The sequence below is a fragment of the Nerophis lumbriciformis genome, linkage group LG17 (assembly GCF_033978685.3).
Source record: "Nerophis lumbriciformis linkage group LG17, RoL_Nlum_v2.1, whole genome shotgun sequence".
NCBI classification, from domain to species: domain Eukaryota; kingdom Metazoa; phylum Chordata; class Actinopteri; order Syngnathiformes; family Syngnathidae; genus Nerophis; species Nerophis lumbriciformis.
The window spans coordinates 20,932,501-20,953,955 of NC_084564.2; the positions used below are offsets into that span (position 1 = coordinate 20,932,501).

At 38.4% G+C, this 21,455-nt stretch overlaps 1 protein-coding gene and 1 long non-coding RNA gene across 6 annotated transcripts in view; one reads left to right on the top strand and one right to left on the bottom strand.

Annotated features, from left to right (window-relative positions):
- fli1 (Fli-1 proto-oncogene, ETS transcription factor) overlaps nucleotides 1-21,455 on the top strand; it is a 107,510-nt gene that overhangs the window by 67,733 nt on the left and 18,322 nt on the right. For all 5 annotated transcript variants that reach the window (XM_061972713.2, XM_061972711.1, XM_061972712.2 and 2 more), the window contains one exon: nucleotides 1,333-1,401. In XM_061972713.2, coding sequence (XP_061828697.1) covers nucleotides 1,333-1,401 — 69 coding nt within the window. The remainder of the gene's footprint in view (nucleotides 1-1,332; nucleotides 1,402-21,455) is intronic.
- Nucleotides 1-21,455, bottom strand: part of LOC133614604 (uncharacterized) — a 230,264-nt gene that overhangs the window by 3,887 nt on the left and 204,922 nt on the right. The gene's annotated exons all lie outside the window — the stretch shown is intronic.

A 21,455-nucleotide genomic window follows, 5' to 3' on the forward strand; every position in this document is an offset into this window, starting at 1 on the left:
GCTTTATTATAAGAAAATGGAAGAGTTTGAGAACAACAGCAACTCAGTCACAAAGTGGTAGGCCACGTAAACTGACAGAGAGGGGTCAGCGGATGCTGAAGTGCATAGTGCAAAGACTTTCTGTACAGTCAGTTGCTACAGAGCTCCAAACTTCATGTGACCTTCCAATTAGCCCACGTACAGTACGCAGAGAGCTTCATGGAATGGGTTTCCATGGCCGAGCAGCTGCATCTAAGGCATACATCACCAAGTCCAATGCAAAGCGTCGGATGCAGTGGTGTAAAGCACGTCGCCACTGGACTCTAGAGCAGTGGAGACGCCTTCTCTGGAGTGATGAATCACGCTTTTCCATTTGGCAATCTGATGGACGAGTCTGGGTTTGAAGGTTGCCAGGGAAATGGTACATTTCGGATTGCATTGTGTCGAGTGTGAAATTTAGTGGAGGAGGAATTATGATGTGGGGTTGTTTTTCAGGATTTGGGCTTGGCCCCTTAGTTCCAGTGAAAGGAACTTTGAATGCTCCAGGATACCAAAACGTTTTGGACAATTCCATGCTCCCAACCTCGTGGTAACAGTTTGGAGTGGGTCTCCTCCTCTTCCAACATGACTGTGTACCAGTGCACAAAGCAAGGTCCATAAAGACATGAATGACAGAGTCTAGTGTGAACTTGACTGGCCTGCACAGAGTCCTGACCTGAACCTGATAGAACACTTTTGGGATGAATTAGAACGGAGACTGAGAGCCAGGCCTTCTCCACCAACATCAGTGTGTGACCACACCAATGCACTTTTGGAAGAATGGTAGAAAATTCCTATAAACACACTCTGCAACCTTGCGGACAGCCTTCCCAGATATATATGTATATTGTACATACTAACAACAAAGTTGTTGCAAAGCTGCATCGCCCAGTGGATTGATAGAGTAGGCTTTTCGCTTACTGGCCAGCAGACTGGATTCTCAGTCAGTGGGGTTATCTCGTGTGGGATGGAACCTGTGCGTGTGCAGAACACATCCCATGTGTGCTACAGTACTTCTACTGGGTTGAACAGGCAGCCTGTGAATGAGTTTGGAGTCTGCTGCCACCTAGCTGGAGGCTTATGTATTGTTCAAGCATGAATAAACACACTGCTAATATTATACTGGTGCTCCATCTATATAGATTTGTTTATTGGTAAACAAAATTTAAATGATACGCAAAATGTGCATGAAATAATAATGTATTAACCAAAAAGCAGTATTCAAAGCTAATCCATGTTGGTAAAACACGCTCAGACGTCACTGAGCTTGTTTTTGGATCTGTTTTCAATCATTTGTGTGTTGTCTCTTTGCAGGTAGTTCATCATTATCCTATAACACAACATCTCACACGGACCCATCACCACGCCTGCCTGCCAAAGAAGGTAAGAGCACTTATTATAGGCCTGTACAAGTCCACGCTTCCATTCATTAGAGGGGAGAATCAAGTGAGGGAAAAGAGAGAAATTGAAGTCAGGCTTGGTGAAGAAAAAAAAAGAGCGTGTGCTTTCAGTTTTTGAACGAGCTCGGGCGGCAGGTGTAGCTTTTGTGAGTCGAACAAAGCGACACAAACCGCGACCGTTCAGAGAGCAACAACTTGAAGAGAATAGAAGCACGTTCACTCGGAGGTAAAATGCAAAAAGCGGCGGTGCTGACGAGTTCTGTCCGCAACGGCCGACAAGATGGTGAATGCGGTGATTATGGAAACGAGGCGGGAGGCTGACAGGTGCTGAGGAAACAATGTGTGTGATATTCTGCAGGAGGCTGATTGGTTCAGAGATGAGAGCCTGTGACTACGCTTCATGTAGGAAAACCCTGCTCCATCAAATGTCAACAATATTGGTCGTTATCACTCTGTTGTCTATTATTATAGTTTGAGAGTGGTATGACGCTGTACCATACAAAGCAAATTAATCTGTTTCAGGGTCAAAAATATACCCGCAAGTTATATTTGTTTATAAGAAGTTAACAAGTACAACCAGAAACACAAAAAACATAAGTTCCACACCAACAGCTGAGTGGTGCAACTAACATAGGGCAATATGGCAAAAATTAAAAATTAAAAAATAAATAATACATTAAAAAAATTATGTGTGTGTGTGTATATATATATATATATATATATATATATATATATATATATATATATATATATATATATATATATATATATATATATATATATATATATATATATATATATATATATATATATACATATATATATATATATATATATATATATATATATAGTATAGTAATCTATTTATTTATTTATATATGCACCTTATTGCTTTTTATCCTGCACTACCATGAGCTTATGTAACAAAATTTCGTTCTTATCTGTGCTGTAAAGTTCAAATTTGAATGACAAATAAAAAGGAAGTCTAAGTCTAAATCTAAGTCTAAGTCTAATATAATCCAATCCCGATTAATATGACAATTTAACTGATTAAAATATGCCAGTTTTGAAGCATCTGCACTAAAAACTAAAGCTATAGTTAGTTAGTTCTGATTTTAATTCACATACTGAGTTAATAAAACAAATTAAATAATAACAGTCAAATATTATAAGCATTAGTTAAACCAGTGCTTCTCAGTTATTTTCTGTTTCGCCCACATGGGAAGAAAAAAAACATTTTGCGCGCGCCTCACTCTCCGCCGCGACTATACATATGATCATTTGTCTATAAAAATGTTTTAAGTACACCTCTTAATAACATTGTATTCTTATTAACTTTAAAGAAAACAAAAAAAGACAGAATTGTAAATCAACTTTTAAGGAAGAACAACTTTATTAATATTGTTGTGTATGTAACAGAAAAAAAAAATTAAAACTATAAACATTTATTCACCAACTTCAACTATTAAAATTACCGTAAATTTTGGACTATAAACCGCTGCTTTTTTCCTATGCTTTAAACCCCGCGGCTTTTAAAATATTGCGGCTAATTTATGCTTTTTTCCTTGCTGACGGCCATAATGCAAATAGTTAAAAAAACAACAACAAGCAAATACACTGAAAAAGTGTGTTATTATCTGTACTATGGCACCACCTTTTAGACGAGTTTGTTCACTGCAGGTGCTGCAGTGCCCTTTTGTTTACAGCTTTCAACCGCAAGTACAAGTGTCGTTCCGTCTTCTAGCTGTCCACAGCTTTTCTACTTGTATGGATTTTTAATTCATCACTCCAACAACATTTTTAGGTTTTACAATATAATTTAAAACTATTTATACTTACTAAATGATCCTATGTGAGACGTCTGTAGGAGTATTTTAATGCATATTTGTACGTGCTCTCGTAATGTAAACAAGCAAGCATTGAAAGCATTAGCTAATATGCTAACACGTTTACAGGTGTCTGCGTTAGTATTATTAACTTACAATGGCATTATTTTTGTATTGTTTCAGCTTCACAAATTTCTCAATAAATTCAACAGAATGTCACTTTGGATTTAATTAATCTGTTTAGCTGATTTGAGAGCTAGCTTCCGCAGCTAGTGGGTCCATAAGGATAACTTCGGTTTTGTTTGATCCGCCGTTTTACTACCATTTGGAAACAATTAAAGTATGTAAATAAATGTTTCTATGTAAATAACTCATTTCACAACGTTTATATCTGTGTCTTACAATCTGGTACAGCTAATGTATGGGACAAAAAAAAAAATTCTAGAATTTAGTGGGTGCGGTTTATAAATAGTGCGCTCTATAAATACAATCGAATAATTAAGGATTCAAATTGATCAGCAAAATTAACTGAGGATCACAATATATAAAACCCTTTTACCTACAAAACCCAAATACTAATTTTTTTTTTTTTTATCAAAATGGGGAAGTCAAGATTAATGGTTACAAAGAGCACATTTTGTAGTGCACAGTTTTTCGAAGCGGGGTTTGAAGCATGATACTGATAAAGCATAGTCTCCGGGGCCACAAGCAACGCGACACACCGGGGGGCCCGCCCCACTATTAGACAAAGACTAAGTTAAACAAATGTAAAAAAATATATATAAAATAACAGTTAAGTATTGAGTCTTGAGTGTTTGTGTAGTGATGCAAGACACAAAATAAACAAATTGAAGATGTTTAAAAACTATTATGCTACATACTAGGGGTACTCAAAAAAATGATTCACATCCGTATCGAGATTCTAATCTATTACGATTCTAAATCGATTAAGTTCCAAGAATTGATTACAACTTTTTTTTTTTATGTAATTTTTTTTAAGAATCCTTTTTAGGAAAATCAAAACAAATAACGTTTTTTAAGGTCATCTCTGTGCTTGCTCGCAAAACCAACCACTTCATTGTGGTTTGGATAGAAAGGAGGACTTTTTTTCTCCTCAATGTAAAATCAAAAATGTGGAAGTTGTCAGCACGACTGTGAATCTTGTCCGATTCTAATCAATGCAAGTCCTCAGAATCAGGTGTTTCATCAGACCACAGAACTTTCTCCAGAAGGTTTTATATTTGTCCATGTGATGTCAGATGAAACAAAAATTGAGCCGTTTGGAGGAGAAAAGGTGAGGCCTTTAATCCCAGGAACACCATTCTTACCGTCAAGCATGGTGGTGGTAGTATTATGCTCTGGGTCTGTTTTGCTGCCAATGGAACTGGTGCTTTACAGAGAGTAAATGAGACAATGAAAAAGGAGGATTACCTCCAAATTCTTCAGAACAGCCTAAAATCATCAGCCCGGAGGTTGGGTCTTGGGCGCAGTTAGGTTTTCCAACAGGACAATGACCCCAAACACACGTCAAAAGTGGTAAAGGAATGGCTTAATCAGGCTAGAATTAAGGTTTTAGAATGGCCTTCCCAAAGTCCTGACTTAAACGTGTGGACAATGCTGAAGAAACATGTCCAAGTCAGAAAACCAACACATTTAGCTGAACTGCACAAATTTTGTCAAGAGGAGTGGTCAAAAATTCAACCAGAAGCTTGTGGATGGCTACCAAAAGCACCTTATTGAAGTGAAACTTGCCAAGGGACATGTAAGCAAATATTAACATTGCTGTATGTATACTTTTGACCCAGCATATTTGCTCACATTTTCAGTAGACCCATAATAAATTCATAAAAGAACCAAACTTCATGAATGTTTTTTGTGACCAACAAGTATGTGCTCCAATCACTCTATCACAAAAAAATAAGAGTTGTAGAAATTACTGGAAACTCAAGACAGCCATGACATTATGTCCTTCACAAGTGAGGTACATCACCTCGACTTGGTCATTTAAAAAGTAGCTCGCCTGCTGAAAAAAAAGTGTGGCACCCTCTGCTCTAGAACTACAACTGGTTCGGAACTAACATTGTTCGGATTGTAATCATCCAAACATGATTAAGATCAAAGTGGACAGTTGTCAACGCTGGCCCCACTATGGACTGGACTCTTACTATTATGTTGGATCCACTATGGACTGGACTCTCACAATATTATGTCAGACCCACTCGACATCCATTGCAATCGGTCTCCCCTAGAGGGGGTGTGGGGGTCACCCACATATGCGGTCCTCTCCAAGGTTTCTCATAGTCATTCACATCGACATCCCACTGGGGTGAGTTTTTCCTTGCCTTTTTGTGGGCTCTGTACCGAGGATGTCGTTGTGGCTTGTGCAGCCCTTTGAGACACTTGTGATTTAGGGCTATATAAATAAACATTGATTGATTGATTGATTGATTGAACGTTGTGGCTCAGAGAGCTAACAGAGACGACAACAAGTTAGCTAGCTAGATGGTTAGCTAACTAGCAATCTTGTTTCGATTCTCCTGATCGTCCCTCATTTGGGAAAGAGCAACATTGAATACCCGCGGCTGAAGCGAGCATTCAACAAATTTTGTTTTGATCATGTTTTTTTGTTTAGTTTTTAAACGCAAAAGTGCATCAGTATGTTGCCTACAGCCACATTTGTTCAATTCAATATTTTTTGATGAAATAGAGATCCCTGAGGTTATTTAAAGGGGAACATTATCACCAGACCTATGTAAGCGTCAATATATACCTTGATGTTGCAGAAAAAAGACCATATATTTTTTTAACCGATTTCCGAACTCTAAATGGGTGAATTTTGGCGAATTAAACGCCTTTCTAATATTCGCTCTCGGAGCGATGACGTCACAACGTGGCATCACATCGGAAAGCAATCCGCCATTTTCTCAAACACAGAGTCAAATCAGCTCTGTTATTTTCCGTTTTTTCGACTGTTTTCCGTACCTTGGAGACATCATGCCTCGTCGGTGTGTTGTCGGAGGGTGTAACAACACGAACAGGGACGGATTCAAGTTGCACCAGTGGCCCAAAGATGCGAAAGTGGCAAGAAATTGGACGTTTGTTCCGCACACTTTACCGACGAAAGCTATGCTACGACAGAGATGGCAAGAATGTGTGGATATCCTGCGACACTCAAAGCAGATGCATTTCCAACGATAAAGTCAAAGAAATCTGCCGCCAGACCCCCATTGAATCTGCCGGAGTGTGTGAGCAATTTAGGGACAAAGGACCTCGGTAGCACGGCAAGCAATGGCGGCAGTTTGTTCCCGCAGACGAGCGAGCTAAACCCCCTGGATGTCTTGGCTCACACCGTCCCGAAGATGATCAAGAGAAGAATATCGACCCTAGCTTCCCTGGCCTGCTGACATGAGGGTATGTCTACAGAATATATTAATTGATGAAAATTGGGCTTTCTGCACTCTCAAAGTGCATGTTGTTGCCAAATGTATTTCATATGCTGTAAACCTAGTTCATAGTTGTTAGTTTCCTTTAATGCCAAACAAACACATACCAATCGTTGGTTAGAAGGCGATCGCTGAATTCGTCCTCGCTTTCTCCCGTGTCGCTGGCTGTCGTGTCGTTTTCGTCGGTTTCGCTTGCATACAGTTCAAACCGATATGGCTCAATAGCTTCAGTTTCTTCTTCAATTTCGTTTTCGCTACCTGCCTCCACACTACAACCATCCGTTTCAATCTGTTGAATCGCTTAAGCCGCTGAAATCCGAGTCTGAATCCGAGCTAATGTCGCTATAGCTTGCTGTTCTATGTGCCATGTTTGTTTGTGTTGGCTTCACTATGTGACGTCACAGGAAAATGGACGGGTGTATATAACGATGGTTAAAATCAGGCAATTTGAAGCTTTTTTTAGGGATATTGCGTGATGGGTAAAATTTTGAAAAAAACTTCGAAAAATATAATAAGCCACTGGGATCTGATTTTTAATGGTTTTAACCATTCTGAAATTGTGATAATGTTCCTCTTAAAGTGGATAAGAGGCATTGATTGATGCATTTAGAATCGATTATTCCTCTCTTAACCACCTTTTGGTGGGACTGGTTCTTCTTTGGGGAACAAAACAACACCAAAAGCAATGCGACGGAGGGTGCGTGACGTGTAACTTGAGTCGCATATTTCCCCGACAAACTTTGGCCGGATTCTGAATCGTACGACTTCATTAAAAGCAAAGCGCTTTAATTAATTCTTCATACTTGGGATATTTCCACCAGAATCCCGAGCAAAAAAAGTCAAGCGTAAGCCTTTCAGGACAACGCCCAGGATGGCTTCCTCTGGATACCTTTTCACTGCACAAACATGGCTGTGCTGACATAACACACACACACACACACGCACACACACACACACACACACACACACACGTACTGGTTATCATTTGGAATGGGGACCACCCTTTCTACAGGTTGTGGAGGCATAAAAAAAATGAGGTAAAAGGGCCACTGCCCAGTTAGCTCATACACGTCTTTAAATCTCTGGATTGATGAAGTAATGCACTGATCATTCTTACTGGGGACCCTGGGGAAAAAGATTTAATATGGTTCATGGGGACCAAATTTAAATAATTTTGCATAATTCACACAACTTTCTACGTGACTACTGAGGACCATTTAAAAAAAAAAAGGGAATATGTGCAAATGTCTCACACTCAAACTAACCAGTAAGCATGTTTTATGGGCCAAAGCTTAAAAATCACTTAGGCATCTTCAGAATGTATCTGACTATCAATTAAAAAGGTTTCCCTTTAGGGGGACCTGTTTTTTTGTCCCCATACCGTCAGAGGTCCACTAAAAGTGACTGTGTAAACAGAGCGATGTCCCCATTAAGTAAGCATTGCCAGAACACACACACACACACAGCTAAAAGCAAGCTCCACAGCCTTTACGTCGTCCATACGATGTCAGCGCCACAGAGGACTGCAATAACAATGATAGCGTGGCAAGCAGGATGAGAGGCAGGAAAACGAGGAAACGCTGCGTCTGATAAGTGTCCGAGAATGCCCTCGGACTCACTATCTGCCCCAGCGGGGCCGACGTTGCGAGGCCTAAACGCGAGTGGGCCGTAAGGGGCGAGCTTGATAAGATTCTGCAGGGTCACCCCTCGACCCGGGCCTTTCCTGCTTCTCAGCAGCAGGTATTTGGACTGGCAGGGAAAGAGGTCGACTCCCTTCAAGGGCATTTCCCTTTTTTCGCAAGAGGTGATTTCTATTATGGGATGCCTGGCTGTGAATCTACATGCGGTCCGTTCTTTAGCGCAGCTGAAAAAAGTTGATACGATCACGTTGATATCGTCCAAATTGAAACGCAACACCTTGCGTGACTCCATCGACCTCGCATATAATGCGATTGATTATTTCTTGTGCGTGCGTGCAGGTTCTAACATTCCATTTGTTTCGTGGTACCGATCCTTGATTAAAGATCAGGAAATGAAGAAAGTGAAAGCATCCTCTTCCTGTTTTCTTGGCAAAAAAAGTGCCTCAACTGTTGAAAACGATGCATTTCGATAGCAGTGTCCATGAGTTAAAGTTAAAGTTAAAGTACCAATGATTGTCACACACACACTAGGTGTGGCGAGATTATTCTCTGCATTTGACCCATCACCCTTGATCACCCCCTGGGAGGTGAGGGGAGCAGTGGGCAGCAGCGGTGGCCGCGCCCGGGAATCATTTTGGTGATTTAACCCCCAATTCCAACCCTTGATGCTGAGTGCCAAGCAGGGAGGTAATGGGTCCCATTTTTATAGTCTTTGGTATGACTCGGCCGGGGTTTGAACTCACAACCTACCGATCTCAGGGCGGACACTCTAACCACTAGGCCACTGAGTCTGTATTCATTCAATTTAGCGGACTTTGCCCAAAAAGGTTCATTATGTCTTCTTATTCATATACTTTTTCGGTAACACTTTAGTATGGGGAACATATTCTAAGTAACAAAGACTTAATTTAGAGTTATTTGGACACTAGGGGAACATATTCTAAGTATCAAAGACTTAATTTAGAGTTATTTGGTTAGGGTTAGGGCAGGGGTCAGCAACCCAAAATGTTGAAAGAGCCATATTGGACCAAAAATACAAAAAAAAAATCTGTCTGGAGCCGCAAAAAATTAAAAGCCATATTACATACAGATAGTGTGTCATGAGATATAAATTGAATTAAGAGGACTTAAAGGAAACTAAATGACCTCAAATATACCTACAAATGAGGCATTATGATGCAATATGTACATATAGCTAGCCTAAATAGCATGTTAGCATCGATTAGCTTGCAGTCATGCAGTGACCAAATATGTCTGATTAGCACTCCAACAAGTCAATAACATCAACAAAACTCACCTTTCATGCACAACCTTAAAAGTTTGGTGGACAAAATGAGACAGAAAAAGAAGTGGCATAAAACACGTCCTAGAAAGTTATACATGTAAACAAACTACGGTGAGTTCAAGGACCGCCAAAATTAGTAGGACAAAACGGCGCTCGCCAAATACTGGAATCAGTGAAGCATGTTTAATATAAACAGTGTGCTTTATAACAATTAGGGAGGTTTGTGTCATGTTTGTCCTCCTACAGAAACCATATTAAAACAAAAAATAGATTGTTTTCCCCTCATCTTTTTCCATTTTTCATACATTTCTGAAAAAGCTCCAGAGAGCCACTAGGGCGGCGCTAAAGAGCCGCATGCGGCTCTAGAGCCGCGGGTTGCCGACCCCTGGGTTAGGGTTAGGGTTAGGGTTAGGGTTAGGGTTAGGGCAGGAGTCGGAACCTTTTTGGCTGAGAGAGCCATGAAAGCCAAATATTTTAAAATGTATTTCCCTGAGAGCCATATAATATTCTTTAACACTGAATACAACTAAATGCGTGCATTTTTAAGTAAGACCAACATTTTTAGAGTACCGTATTTTTCGGACTATAAGTTGCAGTTTTTTTCATAGTTTGGCCGGGGGTGCGACTTATACTCAGGAGCGACTTATGTGTGAAATTATTAACACATTACCGTAAAATATCAAATAATATTATTTAGCTCATTCACGTAAGAGACTAGACGTATAAGATTTCATGGGATTTAGCGATTAGGAGTGACAGATTGTTTGGTAAACGTATAGCATGTTCTATATGTTATAGTTATTTGAATGACTCTTACCATAATATGTTACGTTAACATACCAGGCACGTTCTCAGTTGGTTATTTATGCCTCATATAACGTACACTTATTCAGCCTGTTGTTCACTATTCTTTATTTATTTTAAATTGCCTTTCAAATGTCTATTCTTGGTGTTGGGTTTTATCAAATAAATTTCCCCCAAAAATGCGACTTATATGTTTTTTTCCTTCTTTATTATGGATGGATGGATTATGCATTTTCGGCCGGAGCGACTTATACTCCAAAAAATACGGCATAATAAGTCTCTTTTTCTTTTTAATAACAGTTATTCTGAAGGTAACCAATAATAAGTAAAATACTTCTTACAATTAATGCGACTTCTGGTAATGTATGGTTTTGCTGATGGCTTTGTAGTCTGGTTGATACGTGGTTATTTTTAACACTCTGATTACCAGCGGAATTATTCATTACTTATCGTGTTAAGCAATGTCAGCTAAGGTTTATCTGAGAGCCAGATGCAGTCATCAAAAGAGCCACATCTGGCTCTAGAGCCATAGGTCCCCTACCCCTGGGTTAGGGTATAATAAGGCCATGCAGAATAAGGCATTAATAAGTACTTAATAATGACTAATTAAGAGCCAATATGTAACTAATTTGCATGTTGATAAGGAACTAATTAATGGTGAATATGTTCCCCATATTAAAGTGTTACCACTTTTTCAAATGTTGCTGTAATCAGACCATATTTTCAGTATATTAAATGGAATCTTTAAAGAAATTAAAAACATTTTTTAATTATTTAAAAAAATAAAATAATTTAGCTGACTGTTGACAAAAATTCAGACCAAATGTATAAAACAATGATAGAAGATTAGAAAAAGGGTATTATTAAGGTCAAACACTACTTTTTCCACTATGCATGGTTGCACTTTATGTATATTTATATTTGTATATTTTAATTGACTGTAATTTACATACAAAATAATATACTTGGAGTGTTATTTTAAAAATATTTGTTGGATGAACACAATCTTTATATTTTTCTAGACACACACAATTATTGTCTTTCATGCAGAAACCCCACTTTCAAGACCGAATTGATAGCCATAGGTGACACCTTATTGTTAAATATTATTTTTTAACATTTGCGGCTGCAGCTTCTTTAGCAGTAAGCGTCTTAATAGGCTTTATACCTACTCAGTGGCCTAGTGGTTAGAGTGTCCACCCTGGGATCGGTAGGTCGTGAGTTCAAACCCTGGCCGAGTCATATCAAAGACTATAAAAATGGGACCCATTACCTCCCTGCTTGGCACTCGGCATCAAGGGTTGGAATTGCGGGTTAAATCAGCAAAATGATTCCCGGGCACGGCCACTGATGCTGCTCACTGCTCCCCTCACCTCCCAGGGGGTGAACAAGGGGATGGGTCAAATGCAGAGGACAAATTTCACCACACCGAGTGTGTGTGTGTGACAATCATTGGTACTTCAACTTTAACTTTTTCAGAGTCGTCGACGCAATGATGGCCTTTCAGGTGAGGTTTGATGTGTTGAAGCGTGATTTTTTTTTTCTCCCTCCGAGGAATTTTTGTAGATTTGGTGCAAGTAGCACACAAAATAGCCTACACAATGGATGCCATGTTTGTTTACAGAGAGCTACGACTGACCATTTACAGCAGGAGTGAGAGAAGAGGAACGTACCTACAGCAGAGTATGGTTAATCTCGCCTCACTGTTACTGGATTCCTCAGTATGACGTCTTCATTACTTATATCAAACCAATAATCTGAGTCAGTCCGTCCAGGGTTTCGCAGGCTTTTTTGGGGATTGTTGTGGCCTAAAATGCCTGAACTCGCAGCAACTTTTTCAGAAAGTTGCAGCGAAAGCTACGATGTTTTGAAGCTTATTCAACTTACAATTTTATAAATGTATACATTTTTTTTAACCACTCTTAATACGCACAGTATTTTAACAAAAATAGGTAAAAAAAATTATGTTTTATTCGTTTTATACCACACAGACTTAAAAGTAGACACTAGATGGCAGTAAAAGCACATTGTCAAATGACTCTGTTTTAACGAATAAGAGCAAATACTAGTAATAATTGACTATAGTTACAGAAAGAAATACCAACAAAGTCTTCTTTATTGTCCGCTGTCGTGCACAAGCTTCAGACATTCTCCGCTTATGTCTTACTTGAAGTGTTTGAATATTTATAGTGCACTTCTAATCCCTCCCCCAGAATTTGCATGTTTTATATAACATAGTAATGTATACCTTTTTTTTGTTTTTTTACAAAAAGTATCAAAATAACAAATATTAAAAAAGTGTTGTTTATGTAAAGTCAAATCTGGAATTCCCCCCACCCCCCCAAAAAAGAGTTTCCCATAATGAATAATGTAAATTTAAATATGTCCCAGAGTTAAACTGTCACAATCATAAAAAACAACGGTTACCCCATAAAGCCATTTTTTAAAAGTAGAATTTAAACGTTTTCAGTCATACAAGTGTAAAAATAATTAACCACTGCCGTTAAAAAATAAAATAAAACAGTCAGACATGATTAAAACAAAGCTGACTCCCATTACAGATGTGCCTCACGCATCTTTTTTTAAAACATGCTCAAATGTAAAAAAAAAAAAAAAAAAAAGTATCATATATAAATTATTTGTATACATTTTAAATAGTATTTTGTATTAAAAATCTTTTTTTTTTTTTTTTTACTATTAAAGCATGAACAATTACTGAATTATTTCATTAATTATTGTTTTGTTTGACGGATTTTATTATTATAAACATTACAGATGTGCCTCACGCATCTTTTTTTTTTTTTTTTTTTTTTTTTTTTTCACGCATCTTTTTAAATACATGCTCAAATGTAAAAATAGTTTAAAAAAAATTAAAAAAGTATCATATATAAATTATTTATATACATTTTAAATAGTATTTTGTAATAAAAAACAATTTGTTACTATTAAAGCATGAACAATTACTGAATTATTTCATTAATTATTGTTTTGTTTGATGGATTTTACTATTATAAACAAGAAAACTAAACAATTATAATAAAATATATAATAATTATTGTATTCATTAGTGTATTTGAATAGATTTTCTCATTACAATATTCCGTATAAAATAAATTTTTTATGATAAAAACAAAATAATTGCTACCTAAACCGAACATTTTTAATAATGTAATAATATTTTTCTATTGATCATTGTTTTATCATAATCAATACAAAGATACAACCTTTTATAATATAATATTTGCTTCTAAAGCTGAACATTTATTTAATTATTTTATTAATTATTTCTAATTGTTTTCCAATATCAAATTACAATATATCAGTGACAAGTGTGGTTGAATTCTGAATTGAAGGACCTCATCATGAGATTTGATGTTTTAAAAGAAAAAAACACAGCAAAGCTGGCGTGTTGGTTCGTCTGTTTTTCTTGTACAATTTCCTACTAACTTCTTGCCAGAACGCTCGACCATCAGTTTCCCTTCAAAATAATGTGAAAAATGTAAGGCAATATGAAATAGCAGTTTGCTGCAGGATAAGCCTTTATCAGACAGTTTCACAGATCAGCGCTGCCAGATGTTGGTGTTCATATTGCCGTTCAAGAGCAGCCAAATCCTTTGCAGACTCTTTGGGGTTGAGTAAGCACGGGCGTCCCGCAGGAGATGAGCCCTAATGTGCCCCAGACTCTGGGGTGTAAAACGCAATGTTACAAATAAAAGAGGCCGCGTATAAAACACAGAATGTAGCAACGAAAGGGTGTGAGTGTGTATGTGTGTCTGCTACTTGGTTTAGTGTGTTTGTGTGTGTGGCTTGTTTTAAGCAGCCCGTCCCGAGCTTAGAAGACCACAGATGGGTTGTCTGACAGTTTTTTTGTGTGGTTGAAGTGAAAATAATGGAAGATATTTTATTATCTTGGCCTTAAGATTCATGTTTGTTTCAACAAATGAATTTCCTTTGTGTTATTTATCATTTTTTGTGTGTTCATGTGGAAGTTCTGGCAATGTGTTTTTGTAAGTTAGGGTATGTACAGAGTTCAGTTCTAGTTGTTAGTTGAGTCTGTCATTAAGTGTGTTGTTGTTTTGTGTTGGCTGCTATGCAAACGCTGGGATTTATGACTTGGGACTTCATTCACATGGTCCATCTCTTCTTCAGGGTGTACGAGCAAACAGCGGTTCATGTTCGGGGCAGTCATTCTTGTGTGTGGTGACTTGCTTTCTGCTGTTTACATCTTGAAATAAATATGATACAATGATAAATAAGAGCTAAATCCTTAAAGGATCTTAGGGACATTTGTGGTGTGTATTTGATTTTTTATTTCTTTTTAAATTAACCTAAATGACAAAGCTACACAAAAATCAGACAGCAATTATTGAATGCAATTTTTGATACCAATTCATCTGAACGCAATAATTATAATGCAATAATTTATACTAAGACTTTTTTTTTTTTAAGGAAAGTTTATACTTGCCCACCAGATGGCGCTACGGTTTCCCATTCAAAGCATGCAGCAGCAAAATTGTCCACCCTTTACTGTTTTTCCACTTCAATGAATGTTGTTCACAATAATTGAGCCATTTAAGGACTTAATAAAAATACTCCACTTTCCAATGTATTTTTGGAAATTGTGTAACATTTAACCAATCAAAAACCTTAAACATACAACTGATATGCATTTATTCCTTTCAGTAGTTTTAAAATATTGACTTTGATTTTACAGCAGTTTTTGCAGGGCTGACATTTTCGTTATTAAGGATGATCTTTAATTGTTAATATTAGTCGTTAGGTTTGTAGCAAGACTACTTAAACAATCAATCAAAGTTTATTTATATAGCCCTTAATCACAAGTGTCTCAATGGGCTGCACAAGCCACAACAACATCCTCACATCACATCAGGGCAAGAAAAAACTCAACCCAATGGGATACAATGAGAAACATTAAGGCCCCCCCCTAACCTTGCCACCTCACACACACTTCATACATGCTCTAAAAAACTATTATTGCATGATTTGGTCGAAAGCAGCTTTTTAAAACACATGTAAAAACTTTAATTTGTTTGTTTTACGTTACAAGTATACGATTAACATATCCAGAACATATCTTGATGAAACCCCTAAACTTAGAAATGTGTTTTTTCCCCACAAAAAAGTGCCAAAAAATGGCCATAATATGAATTGAAATAATCATTTAAACTGTCATTGTTCACTTTAGTATAAATATAAATATGTAAATTGTGTTTAACTGGATAGTACAAATTATAATACATTATTATTATTAGGATTACATCATTAGTGCATCTACTGGGGGTTAAGTCTCCCCTATCTTTAAAAACTAGTGCCACCTCTGTTTTTAACTTAAACTGAGGGTTCCTGAACGCAACACAGTTATGTGCAATGACATGCACAAGTGAAACTTTTACATAACTTTCTCCTATGTTGTTTTTTAATATTTTTAACTTTTTTTCCTATCGCCCCATCCTTGTTCCAAAATGCTGGTGCTGAGTGCGAATGCTAAAAAGTTGAGCTTTTATGACGTCTTTGTTGAGTGAAGTGTTTGAAGTTAGGTTTACCGCTATTCAGGTGGAATGAACCACTTTGCACCTTTTGATAGGTAATCTTGGACATTCTTAATTTGAGTCAAGCAACCTTATTATTGAACTTTAACAGCTATATTTATATTAACATATATGACATACTTTATTAATATTTTACATGTATAAATGACCAAAAACAAAGTATTAAACATTTGCAAAAGGTCTGTGTTTAGGGGTACACCATCCCTACATACCCCTCCACGTTGACGCCCTGATAGAATATACTAATAATGTGTTTTTCCAACCACTGTGCCGTGGCACACTAGTGTGCCGTGAGATATTGTCTGGTGTGCCGTGGGAAATTATGCAACTTCACCTACCGTATTTTTCGGACTATAAGTCGCAGTTTTTTTTCATAGTTTGGCCGGGCTCCAGTGCGATTTATATATGTTTTTTTCCTTCTTTATTATGCATTTTCGGCAGGTGCGACTTATACTCCGTTGCGACTTATACTCCGAAAAATACGGTAATTGGTCCAATCAATCAATCATTATAATCTGCAAATAATGTGCCGTTTTTTAGTGTCTGTGCTGTGTAGAACTGGGCAGGGTAACCATGTAATACTCCATGTCAGTAGGTGGCAGCAGGTAGTTAAGTCAGAATGTGTAAGTAGAGGATGGTTTGTTGTGATCACAGCGGAAGGCAGGGTGCAGGTAAAAAAAAGTATGTAATGCTTAAAGGGGAACATTATCACAATTTCAGAAGGGTTAAAACCATTAAAAATCAGTTCCCAGTGGCTTATTTGATTTTTCAAAGTTTTTTTCAAAATTTTACCCATCACGCAATATCCCTAAAAAAAGCTTCAAAGTGCCTGATTTTAACCATCGTTATATACACCCGTCCATTTTCCTGTGACGTCACATAGTGATGCCAATACAAACAAACATGGCGGATAAAACAGCAAGATATAGCGACATTAGCTCGGATTCAGACTCGGATTTCAGCGGCTTAAGCGATTCAACAGATTACGCATGTATTGAAACGGATGGTTGTAGTGTGGAGGCAGGCAGCGAAAACGAAATTGAAGAAGAAACTGAAGCTATTGAGCCATATCGGTTTGAACCGTATGCAAGCGAAACCAACGAAAACGACACGACTGCCAGCGACACGGGAGAAAGCGAGGACGAATTCGGCGATCGCCTTCTAACCAACGATTGGTATGTGTTTGTTTGGCATTAAAGGAAACTAACAACTATGAACTAGGTTTACAGCATATGAAATACATTTGGCAACAACATGCACTTTGAGAGTGCAGACAGCCCATTTTAGGCACGCTAAGAACATATATTTTTCCACGATTTCAGCACTCAGGTTAACCATACCTAAATAGACACAAAATACTGCATTACAAGACTACCCGAATGTACTCGAATGATTGAAAAAAATAAATGTTTTTAAGCTAAATTATTGGTAAACACAGTTTATGTATAATAATTTACGTAAAACCGCGAGTAATGAATAAAGTTTTCATCAATTAATATATTCTGTAGACATAACCTCATCCGCTCTCTTTTCCTGAAAGCTGATCTGTCCAGTTTTGGAGTTGATGTCAGCATCTGCTTTGAGTGTCGCAGGATATCCACACATTCTTGCCATCTCTGTCGTAGCATAGCTTTCGTCGGTAAAGTGTGCGGAACAAACGACTGACCATTTCGTCGACTTTCCCCACACCCTTGTAGTTTGAACAAATTTTGTCCAATTTCTTGCCACTTTTGCATCTTTGGGCCACTGGTGCAACTTGAATCCGTCCCTGTTCGTGTTGTTACACCCTCCGACAACACACCGACAAAAGTGAGAAAATGGCAGATTGCTTCCCGATGTGACGTCACGTTGTGACGTCATCGCTCCGAGAGCGAATAATAGGAAGGCGTTTAATTCGCCAAAATTCACCCATTTAGAGTTCGGAAATCGGTTTAATTTAGTTTATGGTCTTTTTTCTGCAACATCAAGGTATATATTGACGCTTACATAGGTCTGGTGATAAAAATGAACAAAAGGGACAGGAAAAGGCAATGGCTATGCAAAATGAAAGGAGAACTGAACTGGCTACAAAGTTAACAGAAACAGAATGCTGGACAACGGCAAAAACTTACGGCGTCCACAAAGTACATCCGTACATTACATGACAATCAACAATGTCCACACAAAGAAGGATAGCAACAACTTAAATAGCCTTGTTTGCTAAAACAAAAGCAAGTGCGGGGAATAGCGCTCAAAGGAAGACATGAAACTGCTACAGGAAAAACACCAACAAAACAGGAAAGGCCACCCAAAAAACAGCGCAAGACAAGAACTAAAGCACTACACAGGAAAACACCAACGAACTCAAAAAAAGGCATGACGACCTGGTGGAGTTTCATTTTTTAGCGTTTTCTGCTGGTGGTGTGCCTGCGTATTTTTTTAACTGCACCTCTAATAAATGCCTGGTACTCTCTGCAGTTGGGTAAAACAACATTCTATTGGGGAAGTGTAGTATTTATGAAGTTGCTTTGCTCAGAAAAATATGAAAGCAGCCATTTTTTCCCCCCTCCAACACGTGTGGTAGGGACAGAAATAGTGTCAGTCTAAGAGACTTTAAGGTCTCAGTCTTGTCTAGTCTTGCATTTATGATGTAGAACGCCCTCTCGGCCCGTGTTATCATCACATCCCCGTTGTCTTTCCACCTTCCTGGCCCTTCTCCGTCTAGCACTCAGGCCTTGTTTTGACTAACTGGTCCTGCAGTCCAAGTCTCCCAGGAGCGTGCACCACGCCCCAGACAAGAGTGGAAACATGGCTGGAGTCGCAGTCAAGAGCAAAGCCTGGAAAAACTAAGGCGATGGAGGGGAGGGGAGGGGAGGTGGGGGGGGGGGGGTGCATGCACAGTCGGGTCTGCGTGGCTGGGTCTGGCTCGCTTCCTCGCCCCCCGACCCACTCGCTCTGCCGTTTTGTATGTCTTACTGCTCGCTGCTTCTCGTGTTAAGCTCTCGGCGACGTGGTCGACGCCACAAAAGTGGATTGCGCTGTCAAACATTTTGCGGCGTACGAGTGCGAGGTTTAACCTGCTTGCAACATCAATTCAATAAATTTGTGAGACAATTGATAAGCTCTGCTTCCTCCTCCTCTTCTTCAGACATGTTACTTTGCAACTTTAATATTTAAAAAAATAAGCCTTTTGGCTATTGCCAGCGAGAGAGTTTGTTTCCTTTTCAAATTCCAAACACGTCGTCCTCTTTTTTTTTTTTTTTTTTTTTTTACACCGATATTCTCTTCCCTCTGATGACTACTTCTTCTTCCTACATACTCGTCCCCGCCATCTTCTGTGCCTGGTCGGGTTCCTTTCAAGGTGGTGTCGAGTGGATGTTGTGTTGGCTTGGGGGTGGTTAGAAGTTGGTGGTGAAAAAAAAAAAAAAAAAAAAAAAAAAGGCCTAGTAAAACAAAGAGAGGTTGTCTACAGGCGAGGTAGGCAGGAAACACAAGTCTCCCAGGACTTTCCCTTCTACTCGTTGCTCTTCGCCTCTCCAGTCGGCCCGGCAGATTGGACCTGACAGGCCCTCGGAGCCACGGCTGAGCGCTTGTTCTTTGTCCCATTCTGCTCTTTTTTTCAAACCTCTTTTTATCAGTCATAATTGCTTTTTGCAAGTTGCTATCCATATCTAGATCTCTTTATTGCCGTTTTATACTTATACAATATTGCCCAGAGGAAATGAGTCCTTTGGTGAAATTATTGGCACTTAAAATGTTTAAAAAGATGACTGAGATGAATTTAGAGGGCATTATTGAATCATATGTGACATTAAATAGCCTTAAATGAGTTGGTAAACTGATCAAATAAGTGAAAGTTCCACAGTTCAGTTATCTCTATTGTGGCTTACTTTTAGGGAGAGGATGTAGTGTTTGTTTAGGTGTCAACATATTTATCCACAAGGGGGCAGTATTGCACAGTACAATGCTGTTTATGTTGTGTGGAGTTGGAGTTACAAGAGATTGGATGCTGTTGTATTTGCAGTTATTCAATTGACCCATCAAATATTTGTGTTCTTGTTTGTTTGTTTAGGGCTGCAGATATCAAATATGCTAAAAATACTAAAATAAGCATTGAAGTTATACAGTAATCCCTTATTTATCGCTGTTTATTAGTTCCAGGGGCCGCGGGGGGTGCTGGAGCCTATCTCAGCTGCATTCGGGCGGAAGGCAGGGTACACCCTGGACAAGTCGCCACCTCATCGCAGGGCCAACACAGATAGACAGATGACATTCACACTCACATTCACACACTAGGGCCAATTTTAGTGTTGCCAATCAACCTATCCCCAGGTGCATGTTTTTGGAGGTGGGAGGAAGCCGGAGTACCCGGAGGGAACCCACGCAGTCACGGGGAGAACATGCAAACCCCACACAGAAAGATCCCGAGCCCGGGGATTGAACTCAGGACTACTCAGGACCTTTATATTGTGAGGCACATGCACTAACCCCTGTTCCACATAGCGCTTCAAATTATGTGACTTTAAATCAACATAAAAAACACAAGATACACTTACAATTAGTGCACCAACCCAAAAAACTTACAGAGTACACTTACACTCATTGACACAAAAGGGTTGTTTCTTTCTGTTATTAATATTGTGGTTCCTACATTATATATCAATATATATCAATACAGTCTGCAAGGGATACAGTCCGTAAGCACACATGATTGTGCGTGCTGCTGGTCCACTAATAGTACTAACCTTTAACAGTTAATTTTACTCATTTTCATTAATTACTAGTGTCTATGTAACTGTTTTTGTATTGTTTTACTTTCTTTTTTATTCAAGAAAATGTTTTTAAAGGGGAACATTATCACAATTTCAGAAGGGTTAAAACCATTAAAAATCAGTTCCCAGTGGCTTATTTAATTTTTCGAAGTTTTTTTCAAAATTTTACCCATCACGCAATATCCCTAAAAAAAAGCTTCAAAGTGCCTGATTTTAACCATCGTTATATACACCCGTCCATTTTCCTGTGACGTCACACAGTGATGCCAATACAAACAAACAGCAAGGTATAGCGACATTAGCTCGGATTCAGACTCGGATTTCAGCGGCTTAACACTGTCTGATCAGATAATTACTAACAACTATGAACTAGGTTTACAGCATATGAAATACATTTGGCAACAACATGCACTTTGAGAGTGCAGACATTCCATTTCAGGCGCGCTAAGAACATATATTTTTCCACGATTTCAGCACTCAGGTTAACCATACCTAAATAGACACAAAATACTGCATTACACAAGACTACCCGAATGTACTCGAATGATTGAAAAAAATAAATGTTTTTAAGCTAAATTATTGGTAAACACAGTTTATGTATAATAATTTACGTAAAACCGCGAGTAATGAATAAAGTTTTCATCAATTAATATATTCTGTAGACATACCCTCATCCGCTCTCTTTTCCTGAAAGCTGATCTGTCCAGTTTTGGAGTTG